Raw genomic sequence first — 25,975 nt, forward strand, 5'->3', positions numbered from 1 at the left:
GAAAGAAAAGGGGCTTATCAAGTAACCCTCCAAGGAGAGTAGACTATGCGAAGGTTTTGTCACCCCATCAAGTGATCTTAACCCAGCGCCGACCATTACGGCAACTAATAAATAACAGCACAGTCCCCATTACGAACGAAGCACTTCGAATGGTGATCGAGAAAAGTAAAAACCTGCATCCCTTCTAACCCATCGCACCGGCCCTTAGCGCTGTGGGAGGATGGATTGAGTCAGCTCTACGAAGGCGATTTGCTGACGGAATCCATCGTGAAGAACGGGCACTTTTCACCACCAAAGTGGACGGCCTTTTAATGGCCAAAATGTGATGACACTTGTGATCCTGTCCACAGGCGGGGCCAATCTGCATTTGCCGGTTTTGCTCGTTAAAATCCGAACCACCCATAACCGAGTGTGTGTGTGTTTGTGGTCATCTAATTTTTTTTTCTTTAAACGCTGCTAATGACAACCCGGCGCCATCAAACTCGCCCATGACTAACCAACCAGCCAACCGGCCGGAAATGGGCCTCGCGGACATTTTGCTTCACGCTTGAGCGAACATCCGACCTGAACGGGAAAAAACCAAATCAAAACCACGAACCAAACGCGTCTTGGAGATGCCGAAGGGACGAAAGGAAACCACAAAAAGTGAACGCTTTTAAAACCAATTCCAAATGCCCGGCACGAGCGCGATTGAGCCGTTGAACAAATGATGCAGAATCCTGGGGCTGAAGCTGCTCCAATTTCTTTTTTTTTTTGGGGCGTATGCTCAACGGAAATATCGCTGCGAAATGCACGTTTCGTGTTTTCCGCTGGGCGTAAATTTCACCCTCCACGTGTCGTTTGCGCTCCCCGTCGCAGGGATACCCGCCGCAGGGATAAGGGTGATCCAATCCGATCCAAAACAGTCTGGGTTCCGATGCAGAGGAACTCACGCTAATGTTCTGGCGCGTGTGGATGTTGCGGCGCGGACCCTTTGACGCTCGGGTACAGCTGATTGACGTTGGTCAGCTTTTGTTCGTGCCAGGAAAGCTTATCCTCGCTGTACTCTGGAATGCGGATAAAGGGTGTGTTAGTAGTGGACGTTAGTTTCCAGTTTGTGCGTGGAAATTCCTATCAGAGTTAGCTTCATTATGGGATTGAAACAATGCACTCGAATTCCGTGTTGCGTTCGAATATGTAGTGTAGTATCATCCTCAAAACCATGAAACAAGGCATGAAATATTTTAACCACAGCTAGGCAGAGAGGAGAGAAATTAATTGCCCAAGAAGCTACACTCTACCAGCATAAAGGTGAAAAGTTAAGCCCAAAACATACTCAACGAATCTGCACTGGCACATGAGTTCATTCTAAAGTTCGGTGAATCTCGTTTCACAAGAACTTCATCTTCAACATTAGACGCGAGCTTTTCCGCACCAAAATCCACGCGCGTCATAATTACGCCGGCAACACCGGCCGCGTTACTTACCCGGCAGGGTTTCGATCGCCGCCATCAGGTGGCCATTTGGTTTGGTGCCGTCCTTGATGATGTTCTCCGGGTGAATAATGCCGGTGCAACAGCCTTTCGGCTTGTCGCCGGCCGAAAACTTGACGTGCTTCTTCAGCAGCGTGCTCCTTGGTGGACGCACCGTGGGCAAGGACCTTAGCGGAGAGCCTGCTATACCTGTGTACGAGAACCGGCGGCAAAAGCACAGGACACCACGTTAGGCGAGTCGAGCCGGAGCGTCTGGGGCGGTAGGTGGGATTAGCATACTTCCCACGAACGTGCCATTGATTTGCGTTTCCTCCGGGATGAGGGTGCAGTTGGAGTGCGGACAGATCACGGGACTGAGCGTCGTCGTCTTGGCCTGAGGCAGGCAGGTGGGCGCTGGCGGGCTGTACTGAATGTTGGTGGGCTGTGTGGGAGGGTTGTGTAAAAAAAAAGGCATAAATGGCACGAATCGTTGACGAAAAGCTGCCTGTTTCGGAAGACAACATCGAAAAAAAAGCTTTCGGAGGCAAGACACCAAGGAAAAACTCATTGCAACCTCGCAAAGTCAGGGGTTTTTGTGGTGCTTTCTTGTTCGAGCATGGTCTGCTTGTTTGGGCCAAAAGCATGAACAGACGGACGGGTTTTTGGGCCGTTTTTATGCAAATCCCGTATCACCGGCAGTGGATTGTAAAAATCAATTAAAACATAATTAACATGAAGTGGGCCGAGTTGAAAGGCACGGTTTTGCAGCGCCGTGGAAAATTAGTTTCCTAATCCCACAGCATACACAGCAACGTGCGTAGGCGCTAGGATGGGACGTAACCGGACCAAAAAATGTTCCCAACAAAGTGTGCCTATTTTCCATTTTGAAAGGTTGCCAAGAAGAACCATATTTATACACTCTTGTTTGGGGAAAAAATTCAAATGAATGGTCACGTTTTGGACCAAGAAATCGGCGACTCGTTTTTTATTTATTTTATTACGCATTTTGTGGTGTGGGCGTTTCCTTCGTTTGAAGTTAGAGATAATGTAATAGAGGATTCTATGGGAAGCTTTAATTAAAATACCACTCTATTGGAACGCTCGTTGTATGATTTAAAATTGATTCTGAAGCTTTATCTCACGCAACGCCTAAATGTATGCTAAGGATCACATACTTTGTAGGAGTTTTTGTGTGCCTAGCGAAGGTTCGCCCCATTCCAAGGCTAGGAAGGCAAAAATATCAACATGAACGTTTCAAGCACTGCTTTTAAGCTTTTCATGAGCTGAAGAAAGATTTTCTCACAACCTATAAATCTTTTTGAGTAGCTCCACAATTCTAAAGAATCGACCTAATACCGCCTATCAAGTAGGTGGTGTAAATTTTTTTGCCCCGACTGATACGCCACCGATGGTAACATGTACCCTGATTGCATTCCGTTGTGCTGCAGGAAGATATAAATTATTCATTCTCTGAAACATGATTTCCTGCTTTTGCTTCCCAATGTGACATTTCATTTGCCACCGTCAATCAAAAAGGTTTCACTCAGTGAGGGTGAAAAAAAAACCAGGATCCTCTTTATGTTCGGTTGATGTTATAATCGCACAGAAATCTCACTATTTTGTATCGATGCCGGTGCACAATGAAGAACCACGAGGCTCCCGTTCCTTTAAACCTCGGGCTCATCGTGGGATTTTTTCGTGCGTGTGTGTTTTCCACGGGGATAAATCATTCATGGGTGCGTCAGAGAGGTGCTTCAAAAAAAAAAGGCAACAAGGATGCCAAGGGAAATTATTCCTCACCACGCTTACCGACCGGCGTCCGAGCCGTGCGTCTGGAGAGAGATTAAAGCCCTCGTTCAGACGTGTACTGAAAAGCCGGAATTTATTTGTTCGCATAATGATTAATGGGTGTACTCTCGGCTCGCAAGGGCCTCGCTGTGTGGAAGTTATGAATTATTGGTCTGTACGCGGCATACCATCCGCACCGAAGCCGGAAAAACTGCGATGCGGTCCAGACCGGGAACTACGACGTGTTGAATATAATTCAATCTTGATAAACGCTGAGGGTTTCGAGACGGACTACCCAGCTGTACCGTGCAGATTCAGTAAATAAAGCCATAGAACAAGCTGTAACGTTCGCATCACCGAGCGGGTTCTTATAAGACGTAAACCGGGCCAGTCAAGTGCCGCTCAAGTACGACACCGCTTCGACGTAATAGCTGTAACCCAGTGACGGAAATCGAATCGTCAAGCGGTGGTTGTTTTTATTTTCTCGCCTCCACAACAAGACACAACAGCGCTTTAATATCAACATCGCAAACATCCCCACCCAGGGCGCGTTTAACGTTTCACGGAAGTGGCTATGGAAAAGGCAACCCGTCCGGTGCTGTCAGAAGGCTTATTATCGGGCGCGTTTTCATCCCCCGTAGTCGATGGGGGTTGGCACATCCCGTTGTTCCCCAAAAGGTAATTAACTTTACGCGCTCCGATAGCTACGACAGGATCGAAGTGGCAGGATATCGATGTCACTTCCTACTCCCTCTAGTCACGTGCCACCCTGACGTGGAAGGGCTGCTAATTAGAAGGGCCCAAGGCGAAAGCGAAGATACTTACGCAAGTGTACGAATCGTCATCGGCCTGTCCTCGGCCCGCTTTGTATTCCTGGTACTGCGATATCACGCACAGCAGACAGTAAATCTGGAATCGGAAAGGAGCAGTGAGAGATCATAGTTCCGGAATCCTGGAAGGACGAATTGGCTTGGTCGGAAGTGGCTAGAAGCTTTTCATGACGGCATAAAGTGCAATTAGCATGATTTCCATGATCAGGTTCATGGGTAGTCGGCTTGGTGTTCCGAGAAAAAACAAAAAACGTGTCAAGGTCGAGGGAAAAGTACAACTCATAGTTGCTCTGTTTTTGACAGGAGGCCATTAGAGAAGAACGCATTACCGGTTGGGTTATGCTTTATTTATTGGTACAGATGACTTGATTTTATGTTTGTGCGAAGAACGGCAGGTCCTAAACATGGCTAGCACCATAAGAAAGGGTCCTTCTCACCAATATAGGACTTTTACCTTTGTATACCTGGCCACGTATTTTCACTGATTTTACAATTGGATGAAATATTTCTCAAGCATACAATGAAATATTTCAATTACAGTTATGGAAAGCTTTTGATATTTTACTTAAAATTTACATTCCCTTAAGCCAATCAACTTTTCTGAATACAACACTCACAGAAGGACGTATATTTTGCAATCATTACACTATAAATAATACTTACATTAAGACACATGATGAAAAAATCGATGGTAAACAGCATCGCCGTCAATGGCTCAAATTTTAGCTGATGAAGAAATAGAATGGTGACAAAAAAAACATCAATTCAAAAAGCGACAGCACTGTATTGAACATCGATGTAAGTTCTTAATACAATTAGCCGTCATCGTACCGTTTCTATAGCGATGAGATACATAAAATGAGCGCACTCCACCAACAGGTCAGCTATCATAACCACAATCCAGGGCAAAAGGAAGCCACGGTTATTCTAAGCGAGGATATACAAAAATAGTAAAATGTTACAAGTAAGCACGAAATAAAAACTGCACACAGGTGAATGTTGGAAAGGTAAAATAATCTTGTCGCTTCTTTTTTTTGCAACCAAAAGCGAAGGGTCGTTCTCGTGAGCAGAGTTAGGTTTAACCGATTCCATACCATTTTTAATCCGATTAGTACGAGAAGGGATGATAGGACCCCCAAGGTGGCGAAGATGAGCAGCAGCACGTTGAATTTGACCGTGGCTGGAAGGAGAGAGTAAAGCGAAAGTAAAAGTCAGGTTAGTTAAATTTTAATAGTAAAGAATTGGGGTTGCGTATTACAAATTGCAATAAGGAGCGTACAATGGTGCCGTGTATTCATTCCGTTAAGAGATTTTTTTATGACGTCGAGATGTTCTCGTCGGTTTTTACGAAAACCAGCGAGAAAGCAGAAGTCAATCTATCCTCATTTTCCTCGTTGACGAAACGAATAAAACAACGGAGAGGGAGCTTTGTGGCCCAAAAAAAAAGTCGAATAGAAGGGATCAAAAACACTTTTCAGTAAATAACATAAATTGCTTCCGATCGATGCGGTATCCATGGAGACGCCTTAATAAACATTCTAGAAGCACTTGATAGAAGCATCCAAGAAGCACAAATGTATACCTTCTTCGAATTTTCGGTCCAATAGACGCCACATTACAAAAAATTTCCTGTTGAGAGAGTTCTTATTGTGCGATGTTTTCATCGCAATTGTGATTAATGAAATAGATTCATTATTTATATAACGGAGCTTGATTAAAAAAATGATTTCACGTGTTCGTTGCATAGGTAAAACATTTTTCGACATGCTCAAAAGAGAGGTCGATGATACTAATAGAAATAGAAAGATAGGCACTATTCATGAAGGTTGAATATTTTACTAATGAGAATTGCCATCATGTCGTATTGGTCAACTCCTTACGGATCAGAAACACAACCAATCCCAGTTTGCTGAGTCGCAATGCAACATTGTCATTCCAGTCCATTTTGAAGGAACGTCGAATATTCGTTCTTGATCTGGATTAATTACACGACTGGCAATATTTCGCTTTAAAACGGGAACGAACCCAATTTTGCAAGGTCTCCCAAGCCTCAAAGCGAATGCTCTTCGCCGAAGTCCTTCAGTGTATTTCACCTGCGAGTGGGCTGGGTTTTGCAAGTGCATCAATTATTCAAAGCCAATTATTCATTTGAAGTTGGGATCCTCGAGCCTGTTCGTTTGCGAACAAAAATAAAATCCTCCGTCGTTACGTCGTTTGATGCGTCAGTCGGAAGGAGAGGAGGAAAAAAGGGATGATTGGAAAATTAACAGAATGAAGACTACTTCAACTTTATTCAGTCACCCCTGCGTGATCCCCCTTCATCGACGGACCCTTCAATTCATGTGCGTTGTGCCTTGTGATGCGGCCATCCCAGAGCTCGAAGGGTTGTTGGAATGCATTTCGAATGAGCTAATTGCAATTGCAAACGATATCATACCTGCAAGGTTATCAAAGTGCCGAACACATCTACATTGAGCAGGATAAATACGCCGTATTGGTGGGCATCAGACAAATATTATTCCACAAGAATGTCGATGAATAAAAATCAACGTGGTAGATAATCTCGTTTTTTACTGTCAAGGATGCGATATATTATCATGGAGACGGAAAAGGCTACGTTATCTGCTTGAGGATTATTTTTCACACATGTCATGCAACGAATAGATAACACGAATAAAAAGTAAGCTTTCAAAAGGCCTTTCACACGCTGTGAAGGTTTTTACTTTTTGTGTGCATCATTTTTAGGTTTTCCTTGGCTACGGGTAGATCGCCTGAAGCGGTATCAGAACCACTTCGATCACTGTTTATTCTGTCTTCTGAAGCCTTTGAGCCGTTGATAAATGTTTTTCCATCCCTCAGGGAGGTGTTGTTTGGTATAGTCCTCAATTCCAGGAAGGAAGCAATAAAAATGCACCCCACAACAACTTTGATAGTTTGTTAGCATTTCAGGCGGTGTTTGTGAAATCTGTTTGATGCCGTGGTTTCCTTTAAAATGGTTACGTTTTACTATGAAAAACGGTTAGAGGAATGGATAGGTCGATTTGGTAGGTAAATGATGTCACATCGACGAAGATGTACAGCATTTAATTTCTCCAACTGCTGGTACAACAAGAACACCAAGAGATTACACATTGCCTGCAAGAATCGCCTTTCATCCTCGCTCATATAATGAAAGGCAAATGAGTAATTTTGATTGTTATTTCACACAGCTCGCACTTTCATACAAAAACCGAACCCCACGCCTAGGGAAATCACGGTAATTTGTAAATGTTTATTCATCGCGCGAAGCTAATGGAAATCGCGGATGTGAAATGAAAAACCAGCCTGAAACGGTGAACGTGACCTTATGGAGCAGGGTTTGAATATTATTCATACGTGTTTTATTGGGTGCTGTGCTTATTTTTTCCCTCCCACGTGCACAATGATAGGGAGCACGGGAAATGTCCTGTAGGGCTCCCCGGGGGAGAATACGATGCAACTTAAATTCCTGCATAACTTTGCATACATACCTCCGGAGATGGTATCCCGTTCTAGGAAGCTCTCACCGATCGGTTTGTCGACTTCCCCTCGCAGGTAACGTCGCTCCTCGTGCAGAAACAGGGACATCGTGATGCAGGATATGCTGAAGTAGATCTGTAAGTAAAATTTGGAATAAAAAAAATCAACCAACATGTCACATATCATGGTTTTCGGTTTTGTTTTATTGCAATTTTTCTACAACCGTTTTTGAGCTCGGAATCAATGCATATCCTCGTGAGCTAAAGAGCGAATCGAAACATCTGGGAATCGTGATTCGTAAAAAGATTTTGCGCACCCGTTTTTCCAGCTGAACCTCCGTTTTTCTAGGAAAGGTAACCGAATTAGCTCCAGGCTAACGCTTCGTTTAGTTCGTTCATCAAAATCAACCCTCACAATTAATCTCTCCTGATTACGGCTAATTTAAAAATAAACCTAAAATCTAAACAACCACCGTGTACGATCAAACGGATACAGATGCACCTGTTTCGCGGAGTTATTTTCCCAATTCACAGTTTCCAACATCGCCCGCGTCCGGAAAATGCGGCAGGTGACGTTTGTCATTAGCTTTAACTAAACGAATTATTCACAATTACGCGACTTACGGTCCGCAAGAAGAAAGCGACTTCCGGAAGAATATTGAACAGCTTGCAATTCCCTGGGCCGCCTGCTCGCAACCGCCCTTAGCGGGATATTAATGTTTATTGCGATTGTTCTACGGTGGCTTTGGGGAGGCTTAGCCTAGGGAATATTCTGCGACTTCTCTCTTCATCTCTGTAATTTTCTCTCGCTTTCTTTCTGTCACTCCTGTTTCCTATTGGGACGCGGGCAACACCGGGGAACGATTTCTCAAACTTTTCCCTTTCACCAAGTGATCCCAACCAAATCCCAAACATAATTAAACTTAATTTAGCTATTCGTTGCTCGCTGCGCAGCCCGAGCTAGAAGGCGTGTGGGTTTTTGTTGGTTTTTTTTTCGTCCAGCTGCCATTTTTCTTCGCCATATTTTGCGTCATATCCTCGCATTTTAATGCCCCTTCAAATGGGGCCGCCTTTTCCCGATGAACACAGCCAAAAGACAAACTGGAACAGCAGATTAGCGCAGCGCAGAATCTCGCGTCGAGGGATTTCTTTATCTCAGGTTTTTTCTTCAATGCACCGGAAATAATAAAGCAGCGTTCCCAAGAAGAACAAACAAACAAAATCGGCCAAGGCACGCAAGTTGGCCTTCCCAAAGGTTGCCCTGGTGACCCCGAATAACCCTGTGCGTTTATGGCAGGCACTCTCGTTCGTAAGGGCGCAAACCGTGAGGCCCTTTGGGGATTTTTTAAACCTCTAATTTCCCAATCATGCTTCGAACGCGCCACTACACGGTTGCTTATCTTATCGTGAACGCATCTGCATGGAAATGACGAGGCATCCAGGGAGAAGACAGGACAGTATGGGGACGGTGCTTTTGTTATCCCTACACCCAACGGTGACCGATATCTTATCGTTGACGCGAAAGTATTTGCATACCGTGCCACCCAGCGCACTATGGGACATCGGCCAGCGTTGGTTTAGTCGGCAGTGCGGGACAAGTGCATTGCAAATAAGACCTTCGAAGGGCATATGAGGGCTTGCAGCTGCAAGAATGGCAACAGGGGAAAGTGTAATCAAACCAGATCTTGACACTCAAACCGATGCTTGGAACGAGACACATGTTTTGCTTTTTTTTCCTTTTCCATTTATTGTCATTAATCATGCAAATAAATGATACCGATCTGCCACATGGCTTGAAAATGAAACATGCTTTCAACACTGCGTTTTTTTTTGCTAGCAAACCTATCAAACTATGTTGACGTCAATCCGCAAGGTTTATGGATGCATTTTCAAAATGCAAATATTGATTGAACGTTTGCTTAAAACACAAATTCCACCGCAAAGAAAGTTGAATGAGCTTAACACCAATTGGTAAATTAATTAGTAACTAATTTAGTACATTGTGAACAGATGTTTTTGGACAGCGTTAGATGCACTTTTCATTAATGAGGATGTTTGGTACAATGTGCTAAGGACGTGGAAATTGTGTGACATTCGGAATCCTCCGTTGAAAAGGAACTGTTTAATGATGCTGCACTTGTTTCGGCTAGTTTATTGACAGCCGGAAGTATAACGCAACACGTTCACCGGTTCCGCTAATCTTGTATGATTAATTGCACACTACTCAAACAAACACCAGCACCTTCAACTCGCCTTTCCCCTGATCAAACCCTCCTTCCAGTTCCCTTTTCTGTCCACCACTCTAGCCAATCTGATGCCACTGTGGCTGCCCGTTTTTGACCGTACGGAAAAAAGCCCTCCTTTAGATAACAGCGCCGTGGAGTGATCGTCTTCCGCTGAATGTTTGACGACTTCTGTCTACCCACTCGAGTGATGTCCGGCCGCGCCGATAAGTGACCGTTGTCCGCGGTCGCTTCCGTTTATATATAGGCTCCCGGGAGCGTCAGATGGAAAGTAGTCTTCCGGTGTATCGCGATCAAAAATGGCGACCAACAATGGTGCAGTACGTGCGTTGGGGATAGGTTTGCTCCTGAGCGTGTGTCTTTTCGTCGCCACTGAAGCGGTATGGTTTCATTTGAACGACCAAAACCATCCTTCAGTTTCATGGGTCGCACGCCCCTTATACAAGGGAGCCCGTATCGTCGGTGGATCGGTGGCAAAGGATGGTCAATTTCCTTACCAAGTGGCGGTGCTACGATCGAACACCTTGACATGCGGAGGTTCCCTCATCGATAGCCGATGGGTACTGACGGCAGCCCACTGTGTGTACAGCAACGGGAACCTGTAAGTACCCCACAGAAAAGGACCTTTAGGACCTTTTCGCATAAGTAACACTAACGAACCTCCATCGTTGTGTAGAATTTCAGCATCTGATATCACGGTGATAGCGGGCTCGATCACCTTGACTAGTGGCATCCGACGAGCCGTTTCGAGAGTGATCCCCCATGAGCGATATGGAAACTTCCGGAATGACGTTGCGTTGCTACAACTAAGCCAGGCAGTGCCTACCTCGGCATCCATCAAACCGATCGCGTTACGGACGAGCAGCGTTCCGGCGGGCAGTGAAGTCATCATTTCAGGCTGGGGACGCATCTACCAGGGTGGTCCAGTGTCGAACGTGTTGCGATACAACAGAGTGAGCGCACTTGGAGACCCACAGTGTCGAGCGATGACTGGCATCTCTACTGGGTTGATTTGCTTTTCTTCGCCAGTGAATAATGGTGCTTGCAATGTAAGTCGAATGCATTTGGACCCTGTTCCACATCTTTTGTGCCTATTTTATTTTTCATTTTCTTCTCGCGATTGACCATTTATCTCCAGGGAGACTCGGGAGGACCGGCTGTGCTGAACAACCAGCTGGTCGGGGTGGCAAACTTCATCATGAATTACTGCGGATCTAGCAGCCCGGACGGATACGCGAAGGTGTCCGACTTTGTGCCCTGGATTCAGGCTGCAATGCGGCGATTCTAGTGCTAAAAAAAGTGGAAACCTTGGTGTGGAAGTGGGCAAAAAATCGCCACGCGAATGAGCGATGTTTGTGCACCTGTCGGAGAGGATTTGTTTGAGAAACTGGAACGACACCTGCGCAGGACGATAGGTGACATGTGGATACTGATCCAGGAGAAGTGTGAAGTCTGATATTTTACAACCCATGCTGTGACGAAGGTCTACAAATAAATGAAGTTGTGACGCTAGTGTTCTTTGCAAGGACGTTCAGAATGTTTTTTTTTTCAAACAGCATCGCATTTGCTTCACTTCGGTCCACAATATTTTGAATACGTGCATTGAAATAAGCCCAGAATTCGCAGTGCAAATAACCCAAAATCGTAAGCGTGTCTCAAAAATTCATTTCCGACATCAAAAAGCAAACAGAAAAAACAGATTCCTGAAAAGCAATATTTTTCGTTTCGGCTATAACAACATTAGTGAAGTTTCCCATCACTTTAAATTGTCTCACTGTAATCGTCGAGGAATTTGAATTGTGTTGATGCTTTTGATTCATCCCTAGGAATGCCTTTGATCGAGCCCAACAACCACAACCGATCGCTTACGAACACGGTTTCAGAACCTTGTGAAAAGCAAAAGTTCTTTCGTTCCAAGAAAGGCGCAAGCTCGAATGGTAACTGGTCGAAGGATTTCCTTATGATTTGTTTTTCTGAAGATTTTGTAGATTTTTCTGCATGAGTATTTTTTTAATTATATGTAAATCTTCCTGAATATCTTACAGTTCAATAAGAATCTCATCAATAGCAAATTTTGAAAACACAGGAAGTAATGCACCTCCTTTTCCCTTCATGAATACTGCTTTTCATCGCTTTCTGCGATGATGTGTCGTATTAATAATCCGCTTCAGGCGCCTTAAAGGTAGAGCACGTTAAGACAACTTGAAAGGGATGAACAAATGTTTCATTTATAAAGCAGCCCAAACACACCCCAAAACAGTTCCTACGATAATCCCCGCACGCGCCATTCAAGCTTTAATGCCGTAAGAAAAAAATGAAAGAATGCCGCCTCTAAGTCGACATTCCATTGCCGACTTTCGGTGGATGTTTCACGAAATGTTTGCTTCCATTTATAACGTGTTTGTATTTTTCGGGGAGCTTTGTTTTTTTTCTCGCCGTACCTCTTGGGCTACCGGGAAACGGCACAAGATTTTCCGGCTTAAGAAGTCGAAAGTAAGCCTGCCCAGCCCGTGGGTGGGCTATTCCACCCAACCCATTCCGAGTAGTGATTGCGGACGCGAGTTAACCACGAGACCGCAAAGTACACAGGCAGGTTCATCTCGCTGCTGTGGATGAGTGAATAGGGAAGGCTAATTTCTCTTTATCTCCCCCTCTCTCTCTTTCACTCGTTCTCACACACTTTTACTTTCACTCCGGGGTGAGAGATAATCGAGTTCGCGCAGGCAAATGACAACCACGGATGGGGCTGGGTAGGAAAAATAACGTGAACAGAAATAAAACAAAAATGGCCGGCCACACGAAGCGGCAGGATGAATATCGGGAGCCGGCGACGGCTTTCTCAAGAGGTCCTTATTTATGGTCGCTTTTATACGCATCGTATCCAGGCTCATGGAGAGGAACTGGTCTTTAATGTTATTGGCTCAAATTGAGCAACTCGCGAGGAAGAAAGAGACAACACGGACACCGACCTCAATTGCCGTGGTGCTTTAATCGGATATCTACCTTAGATGTCGATCGAACGCTCGGTGGTGGTGATTGATGATGAATTATGTAACGTCCGACGGGGAATGATGCGTGTGGTGGAAATTAAAGAGGATCCTTCCACGCCGTCCGGCCGTGGAATATGGTTGATTTTGTTTTTCGATTTTTGGTTTCCTGCCTCCCACCAACATCTTTCACACGATATTAGGGATAATGCGGCCGGTATGTGAGTCCGCGAGCTAGAAGCCCACGAGCAGATGGAGCGGAAAAGCAGAAGCAGCGAATGAAGGAAAAAAAATTGCCCCAACACAACTGCTAGAATATGGAAATAACATCAAACCAAATTTATGGCCCATGCCGTTATGCTTTACGCACGGGTGGGCGGAAACGCGAGCCTTACACATACCGGCCAACATGTACCCGGTACCCGGGAAAGCTTCGATGCCACGACCGGAACGCCATCGAAGCCACCCGCGCTCGGACCGGCGTCAGGACATCAAACGGTGCCTAGAGGCAATGGCCACACCCTTGACTTTGCGTGCGGTCATGCAAACGCCCCGGGAGCCACGGGTGGCTGCGTATGCAAACGATAGCCACCCTTGGGTGCAGGTATTCGGAGCCCAGACCCTTGGTGAAACGCCTGCTGTGCCACAACGCCGGCACTCCTAATCAAGCCGATGGGATTTGAGTGTGTGTGTTTGTGTGCGGGATATTGGGGATGATTTTTATGCTGGCGTTCCGTTTCGATTGGGGTGATCCTTTGGGTCGGGAAACCGGAAGCCACCGGTCGGAAAGGCCACCAGCTTTCAAAGTTCTGAACGGCAATATTTGCGACCCTAGCCGGTTGCACTGGGATGGAGCATATTTTCTTTGCTAAGCTGTTTAATTGAGTATTATTAACACGTAACGCTGTTGGTACGTTTCGGTGGAGGTGTTAATAACCAATATTTCACTTTCAGTTTAACGATGTGTGAATTTTATTCAATAAGAAAGATTTCAAAATTAAAATTCAATAAAAATTACAACGTTTTTAAAAAGTATTACCACTAACATTTTCGATACGAATGTCCTTGTCCAAATGAATTGGATTGGGTTCGTAAGGGAAGAATCGATTGCGAATAATATGTCTGAGCCTTACTTGAATCTATTGACATTTTCGTGAACAAAATGACCAAGCCATCCAATGTCAAGCCATCCAATGTCAAGCCATCCAATATCTTAGTATGTTCAACTTACTGACTCCTTGTTTGGTCTTGCTGAAACGTGTGGTAACAGCTGTTTGATGTCCACGCCTTGCATTTCGTGGAACGTGTAGCCAAAGCAAGCTAAATACGCAAAGCAGATGCAACAGCAGCTCGGACATGTGTTATAACCGAGCCGCAGCCGAATTTCTGGTGGGAGCTTTACAGCGTTGTGTTTATAGGAAAAAATGTCAGCCATCATGTGGGTAGTGCAGGAAACTTTAAAGGTGCTTTTGTGGAGTTTCACAACATTGCCCGATCATGTGAAATAACGGACTTCATAATTCTATCATACCCATACCAGACCACGCCATGGATCTTTCTCCCACCTAGTCAGAAAAGAGTTGGATCGTCGGTGGTACGAGTGAACGTAAATCCATGTTCAATTCCTCCACGGACACCTACTCAGGTTGATAAACGCAGGTTGACACGTGGGTCAAACGCATCTTATCGCATCCCAATCCCACATGTCAATTCGCGCGGAAACAGTTCGCTGGCGCGCATAATCCGCGTCTTACATCGCGCTTAAAATGTACTTCAATTAGCGCCCGATCGGGGTCGCATTTATCGTCACCGATCGGGTCTCCCGTCTATGACTCCGGTTTCCGTTGTCGGTTGGGTTGGGAAATTCGTTGGGTAATAATCCACTTGCGGAGGTCGTCGGGTGGTTGGTGAATTTTTCCGATCTACTTTATGCAAATGCGCACCACCCAGCAGTGAACTTTTCGCCGGTCCCTCTCCGAGAAAGCAACCAGAAAGCCTTTCGAATCCCGCCTCGTCGAGCCGTCGGCGTATCGTCAAATTCTTTTCCACGCTTTATTTTCACTGGGTGAACCATCGAGCGGTAGAATATGGATAAGGTGGTGTTTGGCGTGGGGATTGGTTGGGAGAGGGAGAGGCTAAAGTAAACAATTTTCCGGCAACATTGTCATGTAACGGTGGCGTCTCGTGGCAAGTCGTGCTTGGAGGCACTTGAATGGGCGTAATGGACTTTTGGGATCCCACCGATTCGGTGGTGCTGTTTGATGCCCTTCGTGTTTTTTGAGATCCTTAAGAGTGCTTTCGGGGGTTTTCCCTCTTTTTCTTCAGTCAGGTGGTAAAAGTTTGGGCTAAACTTTGAAGCGGTTTATTAGAAGTATACATACACTGAGTTGTCGTTTTAAATTGAACATTCAACGTCAAGTTAAATGGTACCATGTTGCTTAGGTGGAACGCAGCTAGAAAACAAATAAAGGCATTTAAACTTTATACGATTTAAAAGTAGAAAAATTCCAATAATTTATAGGGCCTATTTATAGCATCATTTTGTTTCGCATTTCTTTTCACTGTATCGAGAACGAGCTTTTTGTCAAGAGCTATGTTGTGATAAAGCACATCCGTGAAGAAAAACAATCCAAAAGAAGGAAAAACCCGTGGGCATTATAGCGACATCAGAAGCTCGATGATCACAACTCGCACTACTCGAACGATAATAGAGCGTACCATCAAACTTCGATTGTTGCTGTTAGTTGATGAAACCCTCTCACGATGCCCAAATAGCTCATGGAGTAGGAAACAATCCTGTTGAACTTATCGGTGTAAAAACATTTTGGAAGTAGCTAACCAATTATCCCGCACTAACTGCTTAGTAGCCTGCTCTCCTTCATGTTAATCGTTTGTCTGTGATTCGTCATTTTTTCTTATGACACTCGAGAAAAACTCGCTATTGTCTTCATATCCTTTTAGTGCATATTTGTTCTTGTTTGGCGCAAATTTAGCCATCATCTGGAGAATACGCCCAATGAAGGACCTATATTAAATAAGTATTTTACTTGCTTCAAAAAAACAGTCAAGTTTCTTAAGGTCAACACCGACTATTTGGACATGAAAATCAAATAGAAGAAATAATTTGGCGTTCAGATGACAGCAACACCCGTGGACACGTGTTATGTTATCATCATTGCATGCGGGATACATTTGTGGTATACCTGCAATTGACACATCTTATGATACGGTTAGCGAAATTTGTTCTAAAGGTGCAAACAAGAAAGTTGTTCAGAACAAAAAGTAAATGAAAATGTCATCATCATGCCATTACCACCACAAAAGCTGTCATGTTCCGTTGTTACTGGATGATTTTTTTTCCAATGCTGCTTTTCTGTCCAATGTTTAAATTAAAATAAAAAGATGATGCAGAAAAATATCACACATTGGAAAAATTCTTTCAGCCGCTTTTAGATAAACGTTCGTGTCCAGCAATCGTGCCGATACGGGCACCTGTCGGTTTAGGAAGCTTTGCTCGTGAAAAAAAAGAAGAACAAATTGAAGCTCGTGAAAAGGCTTGACAGGTCCATAAATAAATTCCCATTCCCAGTCGGTCCAACAGCAGGTGGAATGACATATCCCACGATGGGAAGTATATGAACACAGACGTGAGCCTGTGGGAAAAAGCCCGTCTCCCCCATCGAATCAGGCCGATATTTGGAGAGAAATAAAACCCATCCAGATAAGATAGTCTGCCCATTGGACGGGCACATTGTCAAATGCGGTACCCGGAAGGGTCGAGAAGTTCTGTCCCGAAGGATTCCACCCGTTGACGAGGATTGTTACGGGCTTCGAGCCGGCCTCGAGCGTCACACGAAAGAATTTATTATCGCTTTTCGAATCAGAAGCGAAGCATTCTACCATGATTGTATTTTACAATCTGAAACCGTCATTTTCAAGGGTGTTCCCACGCGATCATTTCACAAATCAAATCATTCCTGCTCTGTCGAGTAGGATGAGACGACTCAGCGGTCGGCTTATGTAAATCAAATTAAAGCAAGAGTAATTTCTTGAAGGAGTTATGCGTTCCATTTCGCCGCATATGATTTGAGTTTGCTGAATCGAATATCAAAGTAACATTAGTCCACTCGCTCTTGTAAGTATGTTCCTCCGAGTTATGAGAAATGGGAGCCATCCGGTTCACTGATCGTGCTCGGATAACGTGTCATCAAAGTAATTGGGGCCAAGGGCCGATGACTCGCCACGGTTTCTAGAATCTTGCCATGGTTTCTTGTATCAATTTGAGTACATTTCTTCTACCATTCGGGTAAACTATAGGAGGTTTACGGGTGAATAGGTTTTGTGATGAATAAGTGCATTTTTAATCCACAGACATCAAACGAGCTCTGCACGGGATATGTCAATATATGATTATCGAATGCAAATGGAATATCCTACGCTAGCACTGACACTAATTAGATTGGTTCAGATTCCTAGAATTGACACGATTCCTACATAGCAAGGAATTTGGATGGCTTTTTGAAGCGTTGTTTCCAGATCGTTGAGCTGCACAGAATTTTCGACAAACATTTGTCGAATTTACATAAGCGATTGATTTTTGATAATACTGAATGATTCCTTCATTCCATGAAACGTTTGGTTGAATGAATCGAATGATTTGAATCTAAATTACTCAGAACCACAAGTTCAATTGAGGTTTATGAAACCGCTTGTGATGACAGTGGCAGTAATTAACAATCGCACATTGTTGAAATGATAGATTTATTCGGCATTTTAGTATCCTACTCAATAACAACCCTAGAACCCTGAAAAAAATCATCTAGAACACTTGATTTAATCCAAAAGCCAGAATTTATTCATTTCAGCGAAAAGAAAACTGCACAAATAGTGGTTGACGAACTAATTAAAGGTCGTGGCTCTTAAAATCAATTAAAACTCATACCACTGAACCTTCCTCTTTACGTTTTCGCAGCGAAAAATATACCAACGCAATGACTTCCACCCGTAATTTTCCGCAGACAAACATCACTTCCTACTCGCGACCGCTTTTCCGAAACCGAATACTATCTTCCAATCGCTTCCATCTATTGCTTTCCAGCTTCTGATGGGAACGTACTCATGGCCCAAATTTTACAACCAACCGCCGCACACATATGACAAGCAGCGCCGATTGTCCTAATTACCCACCGAGGCAAGTAAACAAACCCATTTTCCACGCCAGTCACATAACGGGGAAACTGAAACCCTTCGCCCGATGCCAACATCGGTTGAACGCGCATTTGAACGTGTTCGATATCAGCCTGGCTCCGAAAGCATGTGACAGGAAGCATCTGTGTCAAAAGCCCGGAAGCGAATGTGAGAGCGCTGCTCGGCCGCAGGACTCGAATGGAACCGAAATGCAACCATTAGTCAACAAGATAAACGACATGGATTCTGTCAACTCCCTCGCAGCTCGCGAGCTCCAACCAGCCTCGACATCGACACAGTCACCCTGAGGGCTTTCGTGAGAACGGAACGACTACGGAGGCTTGCACCGGAAAACCGATATCCACCACACCGAACCGGAAATGGACATCGTTTCGCAGTTCTCATGGGCGTGTGTGTGTGAAGGCGGAATGGTGATTGGCTTGTGAGATTGTAACTGAATTCCGTCTCCTTGTTACGCGCGGGAATTCAGAGAATCATCGAAACGAAGTCGAGATCATCGGCCTCGGAATTCAACAGGTTGGCGCGCGTGTGACTAGGGCTTTCGGGCGGCTCGGGAAATCATCTATTAGGGAGCACGAAATTGACCCTGCCGTATTTGCTCAGGTTGACCTTTTTTTCTCGGGTTGCTTTCCTCCTTCCCAATTACATCCGGGAGCAGCTTTCGAGGATGATTGACGATCGCTCGTTATGGATGCGTACATTTGATCGGGATGTCCGGGCACAAAATTGAACTTCACGTTAACCATTTCATTCGCAGACTATTTTTAAACGCGTTTCGTTGAAAAGCGAATTATGGACACTATTCGCATGCCTTACACCATACGTACGTGCTATCGAAATAAGCTCGCTGTATCCTTTTCCAGGCATGTCTAAGTCTCCGACAGCTCGTTACTACTGGCAAACATGCCTTATCCATGGTGGCTGTAATTAAACCGCTAATCCCTGGAAGCAACAGTGGAATTCAAGGAAGTGGTTCTCATCTAGCGATGAATTCAACGCCACCTGATTGTACCGGATCCTTCGCCTTTCGGGCGTGAGAATTTTGCACCGACAGAGCAGCGTGAAGCGCAACAACAGCTTAGAACGCACCATGAGCATCGGAGAATTTCACCATTCGCACAGAACATCGCAATCTAGTAACCGTTTGCTGATTAGAAAATCCTTGCAGCTGTCAGGCGTTCGTTCGGGACCGTTACGATAGGTTACGTAGCGGGATGCTCTGGAATGCGATGTTTGCAGCTGTCAAGTGGTGCTCACAAAGAGACAACCACCCATGCAGAGGATTGTAAATCATTGCTGATCTCTCCAATGCTGGCCGGATTGCGGGCAGGACGTTCAATAACCACTGCATTTGACAATAAAAACCGGAAGCACGGGACAACATCTTGCCCTAAATAAACGACGCAAGCAATTGTACAATCTTGCACTCCGGTACGCTGACCGACATGTGAGGGATTAGTTTTCGCCCTGCCATTACACCGGCGATGGCAACATTATCCTTTTGTCAAGTGGATGACCTTCAGCGTTGTCCACCGGTCAGACCGGTCTAGCTTTTCTTTTGTCCGTCAATCCTCCTCCAAGCCCACCCTATTATTTTCATGCCTGACGCTGACGCTTTTATTGCGCTGCATTATGGAAATGTTTTCGCCTGAAAGCACCCATTCAGGGGACAATCGGAACGAAATCCGCTCGCCACCCCGCGTGCATTGTTGCGATCCTGGCGCGATCAGGTATACCGAAGGACTCGCCAAGGACTCGCCCGAGGTCGCGCGCCCGAGATTCGAGCCCCCAGAGCCACAGGATAAGGGGCACTCGACGCTAACAAAGCATTCCATTACCGAGCGGCTTCCTGTTTGCTTCGTGGTTGTTTTTTTCTTCTTTGCTCGTCAGTGGATCGCACTTGGGATGACTGGCTGAGTGTTCCGGCAGCTTGTAATTTGAATGCATGTCAGCTTTTCAAGGGCTAACGTCCTCGCGTCCCACCCAATAACACTTGATCCATCTTGCAGCGCCAATCCACCGATGGCCTGGACAGTCTCCCAGCACCGGTAACATCCTGAGGAAACTCTCAGGAAACAAAACACAACACCGGGCAGCTTGGTGGACGAAAACTGATGGACACTACCACGTAGTGCTAACAAACCCGCATACGAGCCACCCGCGGGAAGATCCTGCTTCCGTGTCTATTTTCCGAGGTCCCATAACCGCGGTGTCGAGCGTTTGCTGCAATTTAATCTCACCCTCCATGTGTCATCCGTGAGCCCAATCCACCACCGATTTCCAGGCGCGCAAAGTGGCACAGTTTCGGGGGACAGTACGAAAATAATTATCCCGCGTCCCGGAGCGGATGCCCGGATTAGGGCGAACCACTGGGCCACCCGAGCGTCCCGGACATCGTCGAAAGGCTGCCCGGTGTCGCCTAATCCCACAGCTATTGACCCGTCGCGGGCCCGAAATGTAGGTTGCCAGTGAAGAGGGATGTGCCCTTTTTATACCGCTCGCCCCGACCACGTGATGCGCGCGGAGGGAAGTGACAACATGATAAGGATAAATTTACTGTCCTTGGAGGGGTTTTCATTCGCACGCCTCGGAAAATGAGCGCGAAATCCGTGATCCCACCAGCATGCTTCTATCAAGCGGCTCGACGCAATGAGGTCAGCAGAATAGAGCGTCCCTTGTGGCACGTTCGCATTGGCGTAAGCTTTTAAACGATCTGCTTTGGCCGCTCGAGGGAGAACTTTTCCTGCCCGCATCATCGGTGGACGATCGACCGGAAATCTAATGATTAATGATTGATTGATTTTCGCCGGGGAATACCCAAACCGGCTAATGGCGTCACGTTTACCGTGGCGATTGATTTAATTTCCACCAAATGGTCGCTGTAATGGTGGACTGCTCACAGGCGGTTTTGGAGCTCATTTGCTTGGCCGAGACTGTCCCATATTGCTGATGGTCTTCGTTTTTCTTAACTTGTTTCTTTTCTATTGGCGGAGAAGGTAGATCAAAGTAAAATGGGCGAACGGTGGAACGTGTAAACTAATTATAGATGCTAGCGATAATACGCGATAATAAATGCCGTACCAGTGGACGGCCCAAAATAGGACGGTGAGTAAAAAAAACTGCATGTGGCCTGGATAACGTGAGTGATGGATTTATGACTCGAGGAAAACAATTATCTGGGTTTTCTATTCTGAAGGGAAAATTTCATGCCGTCTATTGCTCAAGCTTATTTGCTTTGAGAGATGTAGCCTTAGAGAGTCCGGCATTTGGACTCTAGTACTCGGAATTGAGTCCTAAAACCCCTTCTAAGAAATTTATGAGAGGAGCCGCATGTAAAATATGGCTCACGGCTTCATTTGCACTCCATTTCGGGCTATATTTTGAGTCCTAAAGTATCCAGAACAACGTAGGTTAAAGCTTTTTCGGGCTGTTCACGGGCAAAGGCATCTATCCGCTTTCGTTGAGTTCCTTTTTGTTGTGCAAACAAACGTCAAAGAATATTACCTTGCCCTTGCAAGTTCAGGATTTTCTTCTCCATTCCATGCCCAGGCCTCTCAGCAGAGGAAAGTTTTCAGGGATCCGTTTTGTTCGTTCCAATATTAGGTTGATTTTTGAGAAGCGATGACTTATTCACGCGATGGAAAATGGCACATTGCGGAAGATCAAACAGATCTTACCGGCCGTGAAATAAACAAGATTTTCTAACTGTAATGGCATTCACACTTTGTCGATTGCGTACGAGAGCTAGATTGTTTGTTTGCAGGTTTTTAATGGTTAGCTTAGGCTAGAGCGGTATGCGAAAGAAAAAGTTTTGACACGATGTGATGCTTTTTTGCTTCTTTCATGTATTATACGACGACTTGAAGATGTTTTTCGGCAAAAGCCGCCAATCAAGTGTTCTCCGCCAGGAATCGCTCTTCAATGTGACGAAACGATAAAAGATGTAGTATCTCGTTCTTACGGCGCTACCTCGTTGTCTCACTCTCTCTTTCACTCTCTCACACACACACGTTATTTATGTCCTTTCCCAGCCTACTATTGAACGCACTTTTACGAGACCCCAATTAGGACATTGATGACTATTAATAAACGGGCGGCCGGCCGGCCGGTCACTGTCAGCCTCAGCGAAAGGCCACCATTTTGTTTTCGGTCATCAATTTTCTCTCCACCTGCCAAGGAAGAACTTCATCGACCGGTTCGTCCATGACGACGGCCTACCGTCATCGACCCGGGATTGATTTATTCGCGTGCTGTAGCGTTTATGTGCTCACGATTGAAGGCTCGGGATCTATATCTTTTCCGGACGTCCTGTTCCGGACGTCACAAGAATCGAACATCGTTTAAAGTTGGAACTCATGGCGTGTCTTTGGCTGACGTTCTGCGAAGGCCTTTGCTCGTACCTTCGCAGGATACGAGATACATCGAGAATTCGCTACAAAGGTTTATACGACAGTAACGGTTGGTTTATCTACTGATGGTAAGAGTAGTCGGAAGAGTTTGCAGCTAAATGGAGCTTCAGTTCGACTATGCACTCTTTTGTTTGTGCACGCGGTGGTTTTCCTCTCTATGGCGGGATATTTTTCCCAAGCGCATTAGAAAGCCCTTTCAATGGGAAGACTTCATCCACTGGAGTTAACGGTTTACCCACAATGGCATCGGATACTTACCAGCGTGTAGATGACACTCGCGAAGCTTCCCTTACGGACGCTCCGCCACAGGCAGCACGAGTGCAGGATGGCCATTATGCTGGCGTGCCGCTTTCACCGTACTGCAAGGATTCGTTGCGTTTCTCTGCTCTACCGCTGCAGCTGCCGACTTGGCTCGCTTACGAGCGCGGTGGGCCGGACTCCTGAAAGCACCATCAATGGATCGGCAACACTCGTACGGAAGCGCTGGCGTTTCTCGCAACGTTTTACAATTACTTTCTGCGTTTTTTAAGTTGTTTGTTTTCTCTCGGGCAAAAGGAAACTTTTTGCTGCTCAGTGCTGATGGACCGGAAATCGGAATGGTTCGCTCCTACCGAGCTGGTAGGCTGGGAGGAGTTGGCTTCAAAGCTAAAGCTGTGCGGCACTTGAGCACGGAACCGATAGCCACGCTCAAATCAACACTGGTTTCTAGAGATTTTATCAATGTTCAACAAACCGTCTGACGAGTTTAGTTTTTACTTCACTTCTCGGAATGCACTAAACTTTTCGATTCAACATGAGAGTCCATCACTGCACCGTTGGAGTAGGCTTTTAGGGGTGATATTTGAGCAGTTTCCGCCAAAATCACAATTTATTAGATATTCTATCGCGAGCTGTGAAAAAGAATAACCATGTTGAACATGATAATTTATTGTTTAAAAATCATTCTATCACGTCGAAGCAATTGAACTGTTTAATTTGCCACATCAAAATCACATCATTAGTATATTGTTCCACTTCAAAAAGCAATTCTTGTTGTAATTTATAGAGCAAACAATCAACGTGATTGAACAAATGATTATCTAAATGGTTGGATTTATGCGACTACATCTAATTGAAATTATATATAAACCAACCACACTTGTAAGGTTACTGAACCTTCTGGGGGGAAGCTATCCAATGTATCATCCCAGTATCCACGGAACGTGATAATTGTACTTTCTCGAGCTAAGTGAGCTTCCTGGGATGAATGAAAAAAACAATGAAACTAAACTTCTAACAGCTTCTACTAAAAGTTGAACACAGTTTGTTTCTAACAGGAAGTGACAAAAACTCAAATACACCCCAACCATGCTCATCAAATAAAACTGTTGACGAGCATCCGGAAAGTGCGCCTATTGTAGACGAAAGCTGTTTCGACGAAAATATCGTCCCACACTCGATCACAAAACTCGACAACGCGCTCGATGGAAAAATTGGATTGTATTAAATCACCTCTCTCTAAATGTTTCGTAGTTAAATTTTGATCGCTCGTTCACCAAACTGCTCGGAAATAACATGAACCACAACGGAGCGCAGTTGCGGCCTATTTACTTCCATCCAAAGTGGAAGTTGCCATAAAAAACAAGTCCTCCCGCACGAAGGTTCCGGCATCCCGAAACCTCACACCGCAAAACCATACGAGCAATGAAACGAATGTGCCGGAATATGTTACCGGGGTCGGCATTCGGCCAGGGGGTTAACATGAACAGAAGCTGGCTGAACGTGCACCTCTTTTTCCAGACGGTTTTTTGGTGCATAGCTTGGTGCTGTTTTGTTCGGAAATGCAATTTCATTTAAAACAAACTTCCCGCATCTGCTCGTAGTGGAATTGGTGGAAGCCCTGTTAGCTCATCGACGCAATTCTCGGTCTGCAAAACCGAAACTGTGGCTTGACCTCTTACGTGCAATAAAACGCGTACTTAACGGTGAGTAAAGCGAACAGGGCTGCTAGTTCGCCATTAAAGTGCCGTCAATAAACTTGCAATTATTAAGGGCTTCAAGTGTGAGCTCCTCCCAGACGATCGCTGCGTGGAGGCGCGCAAGAATGAATAAACAAACGGGACTAGCTGCACAATTGCATGCTCATTAGCTGGCGCCCATGGGCCATGATGAAAATAGTTTTCGAGCGAGCTATTTCACCCGCAGCATCCCCATGGTCGCGAGCCGTTGGGCCCGGCTCAAGGGCATCGTTTTGTAGCGTGCGCATGTTTACACGAGTGATGCACCGGTATGCATGCAAAACGTAACGACCCTTCTTGCCAGCGGCGGTCCTTTCAGACCGTTCCTCAAGGATCCAAGCGCAGGGTGCAATCGGTCGCACGAGAGCCGCACATAAATATTCCCCAAATGCGCACTAGCTGGACGCTGGAAAACGTTGCTGCTAATTTCAACGGGAAAATAGCTGCCATTCGTTGCGTTGCTCACGCAAAGTCTGTCTCGCAGGAGAGACTCCATCGTACCTAACCCCTTTTGGTGTGTTTACCCGGTTGGAAACAAGTTTTCAATTAGAACCCACCGCTAACAAGAGAAAAGGACCCTGCCCTCATATGGCAGAGATGATGCGGGATGTTATCGTTTTGTTAACCTCACCCGCGGGCTATTCAATTTGGGGAAAATTTGACGTTCCGGCGCGTGTCATTTTACACCTAGCGGGCGGGCGTGTATAAGTCATTTTCATGCGCTGCATAATAACTGCACCGCAATTGCGCGTTGATAACGACTTGTTTGGGAAAATCCACGACCGCTGGCTGGGGTGGATTTCGATGGATTTCCCACAAGCTATATCTGTTTCCACTCTGCTGCAAATTGTGTAAAATTATGAGCCATTTGGTCAGAGTGCGAGTGCTCCGAAACTCAATTATGTAAAAGGATATTGATTTTTGCTGATAAAATAATGGTTTCTTTTGCATTTTTAATTAAACCCGAGCGTTCTTTTCCGTTCTGAACTCTGTATCAGTAAGCCTGGTCGGTGCGTCCGGGCAAGTGAATGATATTCGCTAATTGAGCGTATCGTTGACGGGGAACTGAAATCGATACCATCCCTCAAATGATAATTAATTTTTCACGAATACATTACATGCCTGAGCATTACTGAGGTAGTTACATTTTATCAATTTTTGAATTGGATTTTTATACAAATTATACAGCAAAAAAGTCACGATCGGTTGACCTGTGATGTGATTATTTATTTGTTTGAAAACCTCAAAAATCCTATTCCAGCGGCATCTTTTCATTGCACTCTTCCGAGCAATTTGAATGAAACTGTGTGCATCATTCTCCTGCTAACGATCGTCGCTTGATTGAACCAGTTCGGTAGCGTAAAAAGCGCGCCATTTGGCCATTTCAACAGCGCACATGTACCCGGGTTGGTGGCACAAAAATGCCCATTAATCCCTGGGGGTTCCACTAGCGACTCATACGCAGGATGAGCGATTTATAAGGAGCTGAGCGGAAAATAAATAAATGCAGAAACAAAAAATCGCACCCTGACGAGCCGCGCCCTTTTCGGGGAAACAGAATTGAT

General features: G+C 45.4%; 2 protein-coding genes across 2 annotated transcripts; one reads left to right on the forward strand and one right to left on the reverse strand.

Annotated features, from left to right (window-relative positions):
• Positions 1 to 1,458: 1,458 nt before the first annotated feature.
• On the reverse strand, positions 1,459 to 22,746 carry LOC128727221 (uncharacterized). The gene is made up of 8 exons (XM_053821108.1): positions 22,672 to 22,746; positions 7,579 to 7,702; positions 5,164 to 5,249; positions 4,901 to 4,996; positions 4,733 to 4,795; positions 4,065 to 4,148; positions 1,752 to 1,893; positions 1,459 to 1,661 (listed from the first exon to the last, which is right to left on the reverse strand). The coding sequence occupies exons 1-8, from the start codon at positions 22,744 to 22,746 to the stop codon at positions 1,459 to 1,461; spliced, it is 873 nt and encodes a 290-aa protein (XP_053677083.1).
• LOC128727220 (serine protease SP24D-like) lies at positions 10,093 to 11,337 on the forward strand. The gene is made up of 3 exons (XM_053821106.1): positions 10,093 to 10,410; positions 10,486 to 10,858; positions 10,948 to 11,337. Exons 1-3 carry the CDS (start codon positions 10,109 to 10,111, stop codon positions 11,095 to 11,097), a joined length of 825 nt encoding a protein of 274 aa, XP_053677081.1. The 5' UTR covers positions 10,093 to 10,108; the 3' UTR covers positions 11,098 to 11,337.
• Positions 22,747 to 25,975: the final 3,229 nt, after the last annotated feature.

This window comes from Anopheles nili, chromosome 3 (genome assembly GCF_943737925.1).
Source record: "Anopheles nili chromosome 3, idAnoNiliSN_F5_01, whole genome shotgun sequence".
Lineage (NCBI taxonomy): Eukaryota > Metazoa > Arthropoda > Insecta > Diptera > Culicidae > Anopheles > Anopheles nili.

Excerpts from the sequence above, each read along its gene's own strand:
- LOC128727220 (XM_053821106.1), top strand. The coding sequence starts at position 10,109 with ATGGCGACCAACAATGGTGCAGTACGTGCGTTGGGGATAGGTTTGCTC. Across the intron at positions 10,411-10,485 it reads GTGTACAGCAACGGGAACCT|AATTTCAGCATCTGATATCA; the intron begins GTAAGTACCCCA and ends ATCGTTGTGTAG. Across the intron at positions 10,859-10,947 it reads TGAATAATGGTGCTTGCAAT|GGAGACTCGGGAGGACCGGC; the intron begins GTAAGTCGAATG and ends ATTTATCTCCAG.
- LOC128727221 (XM_053821108.1), bottom strand. The coding sequence starts at position 22,746 with ATGGCCATCCTGCACTCGTGCTGCCTGTGGCGGAGCGTCCGTAAGGGA. Across the intron at positions 4,796-4,900 it reads ATCTCATCGCTATAGAAACG|CTAAAATTTGAGCCATTGAC; the intron begins GTACGATGACGG and ends TTTCTTCATCAG. Across the intron at positions 1,894-4,064 it reads ATGACGATTCGTACACTTGC|CCCACCAACATTCAGTACAG; the intron begins GTAAGTATCTTC and ends CCTCCCACACAG.